At 36.8% G+C, this 17,248-nt stretch overlaps 1 protein-coding gene across 1 annotated transcript in view; it reads left to right on the top strand.

Moving 5' to 3' along the window:
- LOC126413211 (high affinity cationic amino acid transporter 1-like) overlaps positions 1-17,248 on the top strand; it is a 181,879-nt gene that overhangs the window by 139,387 nt on the left and 25,244 nt on the right. Inside the window, exons 15-17 of the mRNA XM_050083109.1 lie at positions 10,410-10,507; positions 14,637-14,776; positions 15,697-15,799. Coding sequence (XP_049939066.1) covers positions 10,410-10,507; positions 14,637-14,776; positions 15,697-15,799 — 341 coding nt within the window. The remainder of the gene's footprint in view (positions 1-10,409; positions 10,508-14,636; positions 14,777-15,696; positions 15,800-17,248) is intronic.

The raw sequence follows: 17,248 nt of genomic DNA on the forward strand, positions 1-17,248 counted from the left end.
CGACTCCAGCGTCAAAGACATTTTACACAACACACAAGCTTCCACTTGTAACCAGTCTCTTTTATATTCTTCGTCACATCTACTAATGGTAATCAATATGCTGTCGCTCTCAAAAATATAAGTAAATTAACATAAGATAAGGCAAATTAAAATAAAAAAAATTCTGACAAAAATATAAGAAAACATTTACAATTTGGTATTGACAAATTCGGTAGAAAATAACACATCTCCCAGATCCATTACAACTGCTCCCCAGGGCTTTTATTGTTATGAACATATACAACAAAATCCCGACCACACTCAGTAATGGATCTGTATTATACAATTAGTACATTAATGATGCAGTCTGATAACCTCTTCCAAATTTGGACTCTTTGAATCTGTGGACTTGTTACTGGCTGTTGTTGCAATGATCCTTCCCCATCAATCTCATACACAAAAAATTCAAGTAAAGAAATTATTTAACATGACAAATATATATGGCATAAAACATACATGAGAAATATTCTAAAATACAGCATACAGATTGAAAATAATAGTAAGGTAAAACTCATTTGCTAGAATAAGGTTTAAAATTTTTTTTTCGTATTAATGTTAATTTCATTATGCTTACATATTGTACAATAAAAAATGATACTGGACGTATATATAGTGTAGTGTTTTTTTTCCTATATATTTGCCTTTTATGTATTTTTACTTCTGATTTTCTTTTTGAATTTTTTTTACTCATGTTTTTTTTGTATATTTTTTTGCCTATGATTTTCTTCTTTTAGTACAGCTAAAGATACATCAGTATTATCTAAATTTTTTGCAATTATTTATGTACACTTGCCTCTCTACTACAATATTACTACTAGTCACATTCTCGTGAAGAGAACTTTCCTCCCCACAACATCAGTATAAAGAACAATAAATTGCTCATATATCATGAGGCTTTATCTAAAATTGGTTTTGAAACTTATACCTTTGTGTGCATGTCCTCACATGCATGCCTTCACCCACAGGGAAGACTTAGCTTCCAAAAATTAGAAAAATTCAGAAATGCTCACTATGGAGACTTTTTTTTTGTAAAAAAGTAAAAATAAATCTTTCTCTCATTCTTTGTTACAACAGTGTTTTTTCATCAGTTTCAATTAACATGTGACATCAAATTATTAATTTATACATGCAAATATACATACTTGGTTGTACAGGTAGTTTTTTGTTCCAGCAAGCGTATTCCAGAGGAGGACTATTGTTTTAGATGATAATAGGTTATTTAAATTTTTTGAAATTATGATTTCTGTTTATATATTTTCAAAGAGACAACATGCCTGAGACCAAATAATTTCTTTGACTTAGGGTACACCAAACGATAAGCATTAGGGTGTGCATTTTCTATGACTTCAAAAGGCCCAATATAGATATCAAAGACTTTTTTAATTTCTGAAGTTAACATTTTTGATTTTTCATGAGATTTGACCAGATCAAGATCGCCAATTTTGAAAGTGGTTAATTTTACCCTATTGTTATGTCTTTTATTCCTCTTTTCCCCTTGTTTCCTCATAGTTTCCCTGACAATATCTTCTCTCTCTTGCATAGTTAAAGGTGTACATTTAGGAAATTCAGTAAGTTCCGATATAAGATTTGGAGCTCTAATATTAAACATAATCTCATACGGTGAAAATCCTGTGGAACTATGTTGTAGGCTATTCATAATATCTTCAAAATTTCTCATGTGCTCAAACCAGGTTGGATGTTTATGGCTACAATAGGTTCTACAAAGTCTCCCAAATTCCCTCATATATCTTTCTGCAGGATTGGTGGATGGAGAATAAACAGATATAAGTATATGCTTCAAATTTGATCTTTCAATAAACTTTTTCCAAATTTTAGAGGTGAACTGTGAACCATTATCTGATAATATAGCTTTTGGTTTACCCACCTGTGCGTAATAATCTTTTTCAATTTTTATTATAATTTCATGGTTAGTAGCTTTTTTCACTGGATTTAGTTTAATTAATTTTGAAAATACATCTACCATAACAAATATGTAACAGTGACCACCTTTACTCTTTGTTAACATTCCATATAAGTCCACTGCGATAAGATCTAAAGGTTTTTCTGGAATAATGTTTTGCATCTCTCCACCACGTCTTTGATTGCTCACTTTAACTCTCTGACATTTGTCACAGGTTGCCAATTCTTTTCTTACCTTCTTTCCAATATTGTAAAAATAAACGTTTTCTTGTATCTTTTGAATGCACTTCTGTATCTCACAATGACCAAAACTTTCATGTATGTAAATGATCAGCTTATCAGCATCTGCCTCTGGCCAACACAGTTTCCAATTATCAGAATCTACATCTGTTCTCTGAAATAAAATCCCCTTATGTAATTTGTAAAATTTATGAAGTTTCTCATACCCCTTCTTGCCTAGACATTCTTTGATTAATTTCCAACTTTGATCTAAATTTTGATTTTTTTCTAATTTTGTTTTTCCTCCTCTTTTTCAAAAATCTCCTCTTCTCCCCCAATTGGTAACCTTGAAAGTGAATTAGCTACTACATTCTCAGAACCTTTTATGTGCTTGATTTCGAAGTCAAACTGTTGCAGAAATATTGCCCATCTGGTCAATCTACTGTGGTATAATTTGCACTCTTGTAAGTAACTCAAAGCTTTGTGATCCGAAAATACTATGGTTTTATGTCCAATAAGGTAAATTCTAAATTTTGTAAAAGCCCAATGAATTGCCAAAAGTTCCTTCTCTGTGACTGTATAATTTTTCTCAAGCTTGAGCAACATTCTGCTTGCAAATGCTATGGTACAATGTATCTTAACTCCATTCCCTACTCTTTGTTGAAATAACTCTGCTCCAAGCCCATAATTACTGCTATCAGTGTTCAAACAAAATGGTAAATTAAAATCAGGTCTGTGTAATAAGTGTTGCTTCCTCAACTCTTGCTTAATACACTCCTGGAAATGGAAAAAAGAACACATTGACACCGGTGTGTCAGACCCACCATACTTGCTCCGGACACTGCGAGGGGGCTGTACAAGCAATGATCACACGCACGGCACAGCGGACACACCAGGAACCGCGGTGTTGGCCGTCGAATGGCGCTAGCTGCGCAGCATTTGTGCACCGCCGCCGTCAGTGTCAGCCAGTTTGCCGTGGCATACGGAGCTCCATCGCAGTCTTTAACACTGGTAGCATGCCGCGACAGCGTGGACGTGAACCGTATGTGCAGTTGACGGACTTTGAGCGAGGGCGTATAATGGGCATGCGGGAGGCCGGGTGGACGTACCGCCGAATTGCTCAACACGTGGGGCGAGAGGTCTCCACAGTACATCGATGTTGTCGCCAGTGGTCGGCGGAAGGTGCACGTGCCCGTCGACCTGGGACCGGACCGCAGCGACGCACGGATGCACGCCAAGACCGTAGGATCCTACGCAGTGCCGTAGGGGACCGCACCGCCACTTCCCAGCAAATGAGGGACACTGTTGCTCCTGGGGTAACGGCGAGGACCATTCGCAACCGTCTCCATGAAGCTGGGCTACGGTCCCGCACACCGTTAGGCCGTCTTCCGCCCACGCCCCAACATCGTGCAGCCCGCCTCCAGTGGTGTCGCGACAGGCGTGAATGGAGGGACGAATGGAGACGTGTCGTCTTCAGCGATGAGAGTCGCTTCTGCCTTGGTGCCAATGATGGTCGTATGCGTGTTTGGCGCCGTGCAGGTGAGCGCCACAATCAGGACTGCATACGGCCGAGGCACACAGGGCCAACACCTGGCATCATGGTGTGGGGAGCGATCTCCTACACTGCCGTACACCACTGGTGATCGTCGAGGGGACACTGAATAGTGCACGGTACATCCAAACCGTCATCGAACCCATCGTTCTACCATTCCTAGACCGGCAAGGGAACTTGCTGTTCCAACAGGACAATGCACGTCCGCATGTATCCCGTGCCACCCAACGTGCTCTAGAAGGTGTAAGTCAACTACCCTGGCCAGCAGGATCTCCGGATCTGTCCCCCATTGAGCATGTTTGGGACTGGATGAAGCGTCGTCTCACGCGGTCTGCACGTCCAGCATGAACGCTGGTCCAACTGAGGCGCCAGGTGGAAATGGCATGGCAAGCCGTTCCACAGGACTACATCCAGCATCTCTACGATAGTCTCCATGGGAGAATAGCAGCCTGCATTGCTGCGAAAGGTGGATATACACTGTACTAGTGCCGACATTGTGCATGCTCTGTTGCCTGTGTCTACGTGCCTGTGGTTCTGTCAGTGTGATCATGTGATGTATCTGACCCCAGGAATGTGTCAATAAAGTTTCCCCTTCCTGGGACAATGAATTCACGGTGTTCTTATTTCAATTTCCAGGAGTGTATTATCAAACTCTTCCTGACAACTTTTATCCCAAACCCAAACAGTGTTTTTCTTAAGTAACTGACTTAAACGTGGTGCATTCAGACTCTGATCACTTATATGTTTTCGGTAATAACCGCATAGCCCAAAGAATGACTTTAATTGTTTTTTAGTCTTAGGAATAGGAATTTCTGAAATTGCTTTAATTTTTTCTGGATCTGCCAAAATTCCCTTGTCTGTGACAGCATGACCCAAAAATTTTAATTCAGAAACTGCAAACTTACATTTCTCTAATTTTAATATCATCCCCCCTTTTCTAAGTTTTTCACAAACTGACTTCAAAATCGAAAAATGTTCCTCCCAATTTTGCCCTGTAACCAAAATACATAAATTATCAGTTTAGATGCAAGTTCTTGCCCCAGTACATGATCCAAAGCTCTTATAAATTCAGAAACAGAAGAATTTAACCCAAATGGCACAACACAATATTGGTAACTCTTACCATTGTACAAGAAAGCAGTATATTTTCTAGAATTAACTGAAAGTGGTACCTGATGAAAACCTGAAGTTAGATCCAAACTTGACATATATTTTATATCTGTAAATTTATAGAGTAACTCATCAATATTTTCGGGATGGTCTGTCTGTCTGAACAAAATTTTGTTTAAGTGTCTAGAGTCCAAAACCAATCTTACTCCACCATCTTTTTTCGAAACTACTACTAGAGGATTATTATATGCACTGATACTCCTTTCTATTATATTACATCCTTCCATCTTTTTCAGCTCTTTCTCAACAGCAGGTCTTTTTGATATTGCAATACTGTATGGTTTTATGAAAAATGGTTCATGAGGTTTTACCTGAAGCTCACACTGATAACCCTTTACCCTACCAGGTATGTCACTGAAAACATCACTGTATTCCCACAGCAGATTTTCTAACTGTTGTTTTTGCTCCACAGATAAATTTTGTGTTTTTGAAATTTTCAAATTTACTAAATTCCCAAATTCAACTTCATCAGTATCAAATCTATGAATTTCAATATTCTCCAATCTATTTTCTTTTAGTAAATTGATACTGTCAAAATTTTCATTACTCTGATCACCAAGTGTGTTCACAAAATTTGTCTGAATGTATTCCCTTTCACTAGTTTCTATCAAAAGTTTTCTTCCAACCCAATCAAATGCTGTATTTACTTTTACTATCCAATTCATACCCAAAAGAAAATCCTCATTAAATTCCTGAATTACAAAACATCCATGTGTGAACAACTTGCCTTCAATTAAAAATGTCACTAAAGCCTGGCTTTTTACCAATTTATTGCTCTTCCTAGTAGTACCTTTTATCTTTATCCCAACAACTGGCATTTCAACATAATCTTTCCCCACTTTCAATTTCTTGCTTAACCTTTCAGATATTCCCGAGACCTCATTTCCTGTATCAATTAAACATTTACCAATCCATGACCCAATTTGAACTTTTATATAAGGACTGCAAAATTGATCACTTTTCTCAGAACCTGTAACCTCATGTAATAAATCACTTTCAATTTCCCCAAACCTATACTTATCAGAATCATATGGTATATCATTACATGTATCATTTGTCACAGTTATAAAATTTGCACAAGATACAAAATTGTCATCAGTACTCTCTGTTATCTCAAATAGCCAAGAATTTTCATCCAAATCACATTGTCTACTATTGAAGTACTTGTCCTTCAGCTTTTCAAAAATAAAATATCTTTTTCCACCACTCAGGACATATAGTTTCACATATATTAATAAGCATCTTTCTAAAGTTCTTGTCAAAAGAAATAGTTTCACTGTTCAGCCATAGATTATTAAGAAATGTGTGTGTGTCATTAGTATCTGTAAAAGTTTCACTTAGGCTAGAAGTTATACATGTGTCATCATTATTTGTGAAGTCAGATTCTTTACCAACAACATCAAAATTCACACTTTTGTAAACACTGCTTGCGAGCCTTATTCATCCTGGTAGCATCCCTGGGAATTTCTATAATATTATCACTATTTAATCCATTTTCAACCATGTGTATACCCAACTCACTATTTAAACTAATGAAACACCTTTCCTCAACATCATCATCAATACCATTACCATCATTATCAACTTTATCATCAACATCATTATCATTATACATATTCAGGTCATACACATTCAAATTATCCCCTAAAATATAATTTCCCCTTTCTAAAGTTACCAGATCCCTTTCACCAATATTTTCATTCTTACAGCATGCATTCTCTCTTTCATTCACACACATCTCTGAACTACTACAAATTACATCATCTGACAAAGTGTTGTTCTTTTCTGCCCAAGTGTAAAACTCTGTTAAATTAAATGAATCACAATTACTTTTATCTTCTGTATGTTCTTGTGTACTGAAAATTTTATCTTTATCAATATCATCACTATTTTCCTCTTGAAATTTTTTCAATAAGTAACAACTAATAACCTCATGTGATAGCTTCGGTTTGGAACTGTCATGTTTGGGTTTATGATAGTCACATCCATCATGCTCACCTTCTGCATCAACCTTGCGGACCTTCAAGGGGGCGTCTACTAGTTTTTTATTTCCTGAATAACAACTGGTTCCTGTTTGAACAGCTGATTGTGGTTCTGCCAATGTCTCTGATCAACATTTCTGTTCCCTTTCCTATGCCAAACATTACCTGATTGTTGGTAGTTTCTATTGTACTGATCTCTAGCAAAATTTCTGTGATTTTGATCCCTAAAGTGTTCTCTATTTTGTTGATTATTTCCGTGAAAATGTTGTTCTTGTTTTGGATGAAAATTATGGTCCTTCTTTTGAAAATTGTTATATCCCCCTGAATTTTGACTGACACCATGATAATTGTTTTGTTCCCTTTTTTGAAAGATATCATTTCCCCAATTTTGACCATTACCTTCGTGAGTAAACCCATTGTGTGTTCTTGTTGTTACCCTATCCAACTTTACAGTATAATTGAGAAACTGCTCAACATTACTATCAGGACAATGAACTAAACTCAACTGCATTGCTGATGGCAATCTTCTCTTTAAGGTATCAATTTTGATCAAGTCATCCAAAGGTTTTGTTAAATGAATAAGTTTTTGAAGTTCACTTTTGCAAAACTGTTTCATGCTCCCATCTGATTCTCTATAGTTTCTCCCATTCAAAAATTCACTTTTGATTCTAGTTTGTTTAAGATCATCCCAAAAATTTTCCAGAAATTTTGATTCAAATTCTGAAAAGGTCATCCCCACAGTTACAATCTGGTTTGCCCAAGTCAAAGCTTCCCCTTCCAAGAATTTTTTCACAAATTTAATTTTCATATCACCTGGTGAGTGAGGTAAAAAACAATCCTTACAATACTGTATAAAATCAACGGGATGTAAGGGTCCATCTGCCGAAAAGTGCTTCACTGGAATATTAGATACAATATTGCATGTGTTGACATTGTGATTTTTGCTTTGAAATTCAATGTCAAAACTTTCAAGTTTTTCGCTAAGTTCTTTGACAGATTTTTTGTTTTCTAAATCATTGCATTCTACTTTTTTTTCTACAGTAACCAAACGATTGTCAGTTTCTTGTTCTACATTTTTTACTAAAACTTTCGTGTTCTCATCCAAATTTTTAATTTCCCCTTTTATCTCATTAAAATCAATTAAATTTCTTTCCCTATCTGCCAGTAACTCATTTTTTACAGTATTAATTTCATCGCTCAATTTAGCATCAATTTCGTTTACTTTTGCTTCCACAGATTCAATTTTTTCCTCAACACTACCAACTCTGTTCGAAAGATCACCCACTTGGGTATTGACTGCTTGGACTTGCAACAAAATGTTATCAATTTTTTCATCCCAGTAAGTCTTATGGTCGTCAACTGATTGTTTAATTTCTTTCGTGAAATTTACAAGAAAACTTTTTAAATCAAATTGATCGGTTCTTTCTGTTTCATTTGACCTGTCCTGATTTTCGAAGTCTATTAAATTACAATTTTCTACTTTAGGCACAATACTCTCAAAAATCTCATGTCATTGTGAAGAAAAAACAATTTATACACAACAATACAAAACAAGATAAAAATATTGTTTTAACAAAATATGAGGGTTTCGTGACTTATTGGGAACACTCTTCTACTGTTGCAAATCCACGTTTTCCATCCATGTGATTGTTGACCAAAATTCTTGAAATTACTTCTTCTGTCGTGAACTACATTTCTTGCCAAAACATTTCTTCTCCAAAACTTTTACTTCCTGATGAACACAAATACTGTAACACACATTCTGAAAAAACTGGTATTAACACACAAAAATTTTCTTCCTCGTAGCACTGTCGAAGATCACGTGAACACAATATCCCGGCTACAGTCCCCAGTTGAAATATGGTATCCCGGCTTAGCCCCCAGTTGAAATATGCTCACTATTTTTATTTGCTTAAATTTGGCATATTTCGTGACAGTACCTTTTCTGTGAAATGGTTACAAGATGATATTTGTCTTGGCTTCAGTTGTCTAGTGGAAGTATGGTTCCACAATGCAGTTTTGTCAGCTGCAGAAATGACCTGGTTCAATGCGTTTGCCTCATTTTTGGTGCTTCAAATATCATTTCTTCGAATGTGGTTTCTTCTTAAAGTTTATAAGGAAAACAAATAGTAACATAATTCATTTTTTTCTGTTCACTGGCAAATTATTTATGACGGCGACCTGCACATTGTTCTACCGTCAACACACACCAAGAGTTAACTGCTGATTGACTACAGTCAAAGACGACTCCAGCATCAAAGACATTTTACACAACACACAAGCATCCACTTGTAACCAGTCTCTTTGATATTCTTCGTCACTTCTACTAATAGTAATCAATATGTTGTCGCTCTCAAAAATATAAGTAAATTAACATAAGATAAGGCAAATTACAATAAAAAAAATTCTGACAAAAATATAAGAAAACATTTACAATTTGGTATCGGCAAATCCGGTAGAAAATAACACATCTCCCAGATCCATTACAACGCCCATTAGGACTGTGAGTCTTTAAGTGCTGCACTCTCATTTTGTTCTCATTACACCCCACTGGTTTGGTCTTAGATTTTTGCTATGTACTATGTTTTCAATCTCGTATCACTCATTTGGACTTTATTTTTCTGTTGTGCTGACTCCATTGGCCACTTGCTCTGGACCGTTGGTCCAGCCTCAGTGGGTTCTTCGGACATTCCCAACTTTCTGCCATATCACAGTCACAATATTCCATGAATACCATCATCAAGGAGAGCCTTCAGGGATATGGAATAAGGCAAGTCACTTCTGTAAGCTATACTAACAATAAACTGTGACCAGAGCTAATCTAATCATATTGTTAAATATGGGCATTATTTCTAATTTAGAAATAATAGATTAGCGCTGGTGATAATTTATTGTTAGTATAATTTACGTAAGTGACTTGCCTCAATACTGGTCCTCCTCTTTTACTACTGAGCTAGCTTCTGTGTCTGTCTACTTCATGTAACTTTACCAGCATACAGACAGCTGACAGTGGTTTGTCTAAAGTCGAGATTTGTTAATGCATGCATTAGAGCTATGTGGAATTACATTGCTGAGTCCAGATAGTCTGATATATTTCAGAATTAGAAGGCAATGGGGTTTTCTTTTACTTTGTTTTTTGAATATCTGGCGATTTTCAATTTCCTGCCTGTTGTCTGACAGTGCCTGTTATAGATTTTTATACCATAAAATAAAACTCTTTTCTGAACCCTAAACAGGGATTTGTATTCCATATGGAAATTGTTTTCACTTCTAGTATTGTGGTTGTGAAGGGGCAGATTTGCTTTTAAAATTGTAATTTCCATGGCAGATACATCATTAATAATGTTCAACCCCAAAAGCATCTATGGATTTGTGTTGATTATTATATGACATATTTCTTGCATTCAGAAATCACATAACATTTCAGTTGTCACAAATGATGGCAATTTGATTTCTTTTATTTATTTAAAATGCTTTGTGAATCAAACAGCATAACAATGTACGATTTGTAATTTGTTTCTTCATAGGATGCAGATGTGCCAATATTATATGCATTTCAGAAAACTAGTTGGGGTTGGGCTCAATGGATTGTAAGCATTGGTGCTATTTCCAGCCTCAGTACAAGGTGTGTACCAAAATATTTCAAAATATGTAACTTTGATAGTCATTATCTATTTGAAACTTAAGATTATTACAATATGACATTGCAGTGCCTGTGTTGTTAAGAAGAATGATGCATTGTTCCTATGGACATGCATGCATGTCTGAAGGAACATTGCATCATTCTTCTTAACAACAGAGGCACTGCAATATCATATTTATAGGCTGATACCAGGCAGTGACTTTCAATCAAAATCTCCTCCCCTGTATGGTAATTACAGAATTTGTGCATGAGTACAGGTTGTGATGCAGGAATGATGACATATGGGAATTTGCATGGACAGCCAAAGTGGTGAAGGCAACTGCTCATGTGGAGTGAGGAATCTGGGTTCAAGTCCCAGCCCAACACAAATTTTCAGTGTCACATTCCCGAGCTGATGGATGTTTGTATTCACAACCACAGATACACTTCACATATTCCAAGATTATTATGTTTCTCATAATCAGAATGGAGAATTTAAAATAGAACAGTTTGTGGTAACTTTCTTATATGTCTATCCACACTATAATTAGCATCTGTGTTATATTAAAACAGTATGATACATAAAGTCTGTAGCTTAGTTTAGTTTAGTTATCTGTTCCTTCAATGTGACAGTTCACTGTGATATGGAATATGTCAGTACATTCACAAATACTGTACATTTTCTTTTATTGAGTGTATTTTAATTCCATCTTTGCAACTACAAGAAAATGTATGTTTTGTCAGCAAATGCATTTCATTTTATTAAAATAAAACATCATCAATGGTCTGTAATGAAACATATTTACAATCTGACTTCCTTTCTTTTTTGTACGCCATGGTTTTTATTTTAATCATTAACTAAAATAAAATTTAATATGTGTAACCAAAGTACACTAAGATATTTGTCATAAAAATTATGTTCATTGTGTTTGTTACCACCTTTAATTCACTAGACAGATAGCAATATATTTTTATGGCTGCATACATTGTTCCTTTCTATACACAAAAGACAGGAATCGTGGTGGCTATTTTTGTTGTTAATGTTGTATTTATAAATGCTATTGTTATTTTCAAATTGTGGCTGGTTCTTCATAAGCAAGTACATGTATTGTGAAGCTATTGTCAGTCATCATCATTATCGTCATCTATTAACCATCTCAGATTGCATGGGCATGAGGTATAATTGTGTTTTCCATCTACCATATATACTCGAATAATCCACACCCTCAAATAATCCGTGCACCCCAATTTTGAGGAAGAGGAAAAAAAATAAATTATTTTTTGCTTTAATTTGTTTTATTTACAAAAAATAAAAAAAAAGAATTGTTCCAATGTTATGATGTGTTCAAAAGTATGCATAATAACTACTGGTTTGAAGCAATGCTGCTGTACAGGTTGATACATCGTTAAAACGCAACTGATTCAGCAGCGTGCAGCTGGCCGGCTGTCCCATTAGACGGGCGGGCGGCCAGGGAACATTATCACCGCCAGCCGGGCCTCTAGGTGTACCTACAACAGCAAAAAAAGAAATGTGAATTATCTTGTTAAGAATTTGTTAATACGGTATGTGCAATAAAATATTTTAGTCAATACCGGTACATTTCCTCTCTTACCACTCTATTCATCACTTTCATCGTCATCACTAGTGGGAGAATCATTGTCGTCTTCACGATCTTCCCATAGAGTGTCGTCCTCTGTTCCATCCAGTGAATTGTGATTCCACATTTTTAGCAGGATTTTTCCACCAGTGGTTGCGGAATGGAGTCCGGTGCACTTTTCCCCCATTCACAAATCTGGGACAAATCCAGCGGTTTGATTTTTGCACTAGGTGTGAACTGATAGTTTTCATCAGCCATCCATTGCGTATATCACTGTTTAAGTGCAGCTTTGAATGGCCAATTTATACACACATTTAGTGGTTGTAGGATTGATGTTAGGCCTCCAGGGATAATGACCAAGTCAGTTTTCCCTTTTTGTAATTTGTCTCGCACTTCCTTAGTTGTATGTCCGTGGAAACTGTCCAGGCCTAACAAGTTGCGTAAATTCAGTAACGCACCAGGACGACATTGCCAGACATGTGTCACCCAGTCAATTATAAGTTCATTGTCCATCCACCCTTTCGGATTCACTCTCACTAATACCGGTATGCCTTTTACTGATATTTACGGAATAGTTTTCCTTTTAAATATCACATAAGGTGGTAGCTTTCGTCCATCGCCAGTTACACACAACATCACTGTACATCTTTGTTTCTCACTGCCACCAGTTTGTATCATGATGCTGGATTCTCCTTTCCTGTTCACCATGTTGTCAAGCGGCATCTCAAAATAGACTGGCATTTGATCCGCATTACCAATTTGCAATAATATATATGACTGTTTACGGTGCAGGTTTATCACCTAACAATGAAAATTCACTATTTTTTCCTCATAATTGCCTGGAAGCCGCTGAGCAATAGTAGTTTTCCTCCAGAATCCTAAACCATTTCGGTTGAAAAATCTTGATAGCCAGCCTCAGCTAGCTTTGAAACTGGTAATGCCTAGTTCTTTGGCTAAAGACAATGCTTTATGTTGACACATTTCACTTGTCACTGCGCATCCGTATTGTCACTTCTCATCTACATAATCGCAGAGCCTTTTCTCGAGGTCCGGATGCTTCGCTTTTTGGCTGTGAAATGCCCGGCGATTACTATTAGTTTCTTGAAGCTGTGTTTTATTTTTTCACCAGTTGCGAATACAACTATCACTCATGTTATACTTTCTTCCTGCTGCATGGTTTCCAATATTCTCGGCTTCTTCAATAATTTTCACTTTTTCTTTAGCAGTGTACGAGTGATAACGAGAACTTGTAACCATAATTAACAAGATTGAAGATGTTAATACTTCACTCCTAACATGCTACTGGTGCATCACAGACTGAGGCTGCAACAATGCAATGGTATAATGGGATGTATTGTTGGAGGCGGAGCAGTACCAACAATATTTCGAATAATCCGCGCACCCCAGTTTTTCGTACTAAAATTCGGGAAAAAACATGCGCGGATTATTCGAGTATATATGGTATGTCGAGGTACATGTCTTGCCTCTCAACTTGTTGTTATACCACTCCTTTTACTTCCACATCCCATTTCACTTGAGTGATGCACCATCTCTTGGGATGCCTGTTAGGTCCCTCACCTTCAGGTTCCTTTTCAAGCCATTTTCTCAACATTTTTGTTTGACCCATGCTATTTACTTGTAAAAAACATTTTAACTTCGATATTCTTATGCTTTTGCATAGCAGCTACATCACTTGTATCTTGTGTTTCTTGCTAGATCTTTTTTTGGTTAAAACCTTGAGCTTGTTAACTTCATCATTGTCACCTGGAACTGTCCTTGATAATTATTCCAAACTGAATTAACTTACAGAAAAGTAAGTCAGCTTCCTGGAGTTTCACCACCAGAATCAGCAAAGACACAAACAAGCAAATTTTCCTGAGCTCAGATGTGTGAGATGATCTATATTTTGTGATTTCCAAGTCCATTTTTATTCAGTATACACACCTAAGAATTTTTGCTCTTGTCCAGAGTCGCTGCAGGATGTGTCCCTATGAATAATAATAATAAACAAGCAACATGGATGATCCATTATATTTAGTTCAAATTTTTTGGATGATTTGTACCATGATAGATCAATATATTGTAGGAGGCCAGTTTGAGCCTGCTCCTTCCTCTGACCTCAGTGCTGTGGTACATTATTTTTAGGACCATACAAAACACTTGGTTTAAACAGCAGACATTTTTGTGCAGAGATTCTTCACAAACATGCCATGGGAGTCTATTAAATAATTCAGTACCATCTAAAAGTGTTTGAAACAGTCCATAAGTGGAGCACATTTTGAAATTTTGTACTTTCATTAATAAATCATATAGGAATGATTTTTGGACACATGTTTCTAGATTTCTTTTCTCGTATTGATGTGAGGAATCAGCCCTCAAAATTTGTAAAAGTATTTTGGTTCATCTTCTACAAATATTTATGTTTGTTAAACCATTGATACTTATAGCAGAGAAAAACAATAAGTTACTTAATGTATTAAGGTTCTAATATATCCTGAAAAAACTTCTTAGCAATTCATTTATCTTTGTTTCAGTTTCCTTGGTGGAATGTTTTCACTCTCACGGTTACTTTATGCTATGTCTTCAGATGACCTCTTATTTAAGTTCATGGGAAAAGTGCACCCTAGGTTCAGAACACCATTCATTGGTACACTTTGTGCTGGTGTTTTAACTGGTGAGTATGCAATTATTTTTCTATTTTGTTGTAAATGGAATAGGTAGGACATAAGTACTGAGAAATGTATTCCACCACTCACCTAATCTATGCAATATACTTGTTCATCCTTATGTCACACTGTCTCCCAGCCCCTAGACACATAAGACTTATTCCTGTGGAAGACCCAGTGGCAAAAACTGTCCAATGAACCCACCCAGTGCATCCTGCTCCAGTCCCATCACAAGTTTATTCAGTCCCATCAGAGACAAGGACACTATGAAGGCAGTCATGTCATATATCAGCTCCGCTACAATTTCTGCCCAGCATTTTAAATGGACATGACCATCAACCAACTGTACACTTGAATGAACAGCCATCATCAACTATGGACAAGAAGACAGCTGACCACTAAATAGAAGAACATGCTGCTGAGTACAGTATGCATTATTTCGGTGGCTGCTTCAGAGTCCATGCTACTGGCTTCTCTGAACTATGCAGATGGGAGTTGTCCTTGCAGTCCTCCTGGCTTCAGTTTCCACTAACTCCTTCCAGTACACCCACCTCCACCTTGCACCATAACCCTAATGTCGCTCATTCAGTACCAACACCCTCTTTCCAGCAGTCTCCCCTGTCTCTGTTTTGTCATCCACTCACAACACTCCTCCAGCTCACTGAATGTCATTGGCACTGTGCACTGCATGAACTCAATGGTGCTGTGTTGCACTCTCACTCCATGTAGCCATGTTTTACGTGGGCAATGACTTCTGCCTCTATTTAGATATTAGTCTAAGGAATGAACTGTAAGAATGAAAAATTCACTCATGTAAGAGATATTATGCTATTACAGTATCTTACATGTTAATACCCTAGTTCTTTAAAAAGGCTTTCCCTCATTGTGCTAATTTTTAAGTAAGTCCACAAATTTTCTGGATTTTTAGGTCTTATGGCACTCATCTTTGATGTGGATGAACTTATTGACATGATGTCAGTAGGAGCACTTGTGGCATACTCTGTAGCTGCCGCTTGTGTGCTACTTTTAAGGTGAATATGTTTAGCATAATATTTTATTACCTTGAATGTGTGAGAGTTATGCTCATTTGTTTAGCAGTCATTTTTTGTGCCTGTGTGTGACTCAACATCTCCACTATATGGTGAGTAGTTACCTATCCTTTTCATAATATTGTCATTATTCCAGTTAGAGATTACTTACATAACCAGTTTTCCACCATATTTTCATGGGATCTTTTTTTAGTGGATATGTTTCTAGAAAATACAGCTACCAAATAAATATAGATGTAGGTGTAACAATAAATGGAAAAACAGAAAACAACAGTCATAATATATCTGAACTTTTCAATCACTAAAAAACCGTTCAATAAGAAAAATAACCTACCCGTACCAATCTAGGACACTGAAAAATCTAAAAATAATTCTACATACATGTAATATAAGGAGAGGGGGAGAATCTATATACACAAAATTAAAATAAAGTCCCTGGCTATAGACCTCACTGAAGAGTGCTGTACTTTAGTAATGGACTCTGAAACATACAAGATATCAATTCTGACTGCCTATAGGATCCAACAAGAAATGTTTTAAACTTCATCAAGCAATAAGAGTGAATGCTAATAAGATTTAGTAGAAATAACTGGGAAGTGATTGTGTGTGGAGATTTCAACATGGACTTCATCTAAACAATTTTGATTGAGGGCACCTAGAGTTACTGATGTCAAGTTTTGATTTAATGAAATAGATTTGAACTGCATAATAAATGGAATCTGACCATGATAGTCAAATGGCAGCAATAGAGCATCTCCATCAGTCAGGTTTAACTTAGAAAGGAAAAGTAATGTTCGATGAGATTTTGGGATTGCAGCCAGATCACGTTGACTTCTTGCTACAATATATCGGCTGGCAATCGTCCAGCCATCTTCAGGTGAGTGCCTGCCACTGGAGACTGCAAGTTCCCAGAGGCAACTTTATAGAAAAAAATTGGCGCGAAAATGCATGATCATTGGCCTCCATCACAGGAGCTATCAAAATCCACACCCTCCGGAGCTACTATTCTATCTGTGGAGAGCAGGCCCATGCGTAAAGGTGAAAATGCATGCCTGCATCACTAAAAACAGACATCAGGCGTCACTAAAAACAGACATCATATGTCGCCAGACATGTCATTATGAATAAACTGTCTTCTCTCAAAGGAAGTTAGAAAGATCACTGGGTCCCAAGCCTTGTACAGTTGAAAACCGCCATCATGATTTATAAGATTTTGCACTAGGTGTATCTCCACAGATTCTTTAATTACTGAATCCCAAAAAGTTTTCACTGGGGCCAAGATTTTCGTGGCAGAAAAATCCATAGTGTGTCCTGTATCGACACCCCCACGTATGATTTGGTGATACATCTCGACTCTCTACTGAGACCTTTTGTGCGGAAGTGCACATCATGTTCGCAGCTCAGCTGACTTTATCAATAGACTGAAGTCAC

Source organism: Schistocerca serialis, chromosome 7 (assembly GCF_023864345.2).
Source record: "Schistocerca serialis cubense isolate TAMUIC-IGC-003099 chromosome 7, iqSchSeri2.2, whole genome shotgun sequence".
In the NCBI taxonomy this organism is placed as follows: Eukaryota; Metazoa; Arthropoda; class Insecta; order Orthoptera; family Acrididae; genus Schistocerca; species Schistocerca serialis.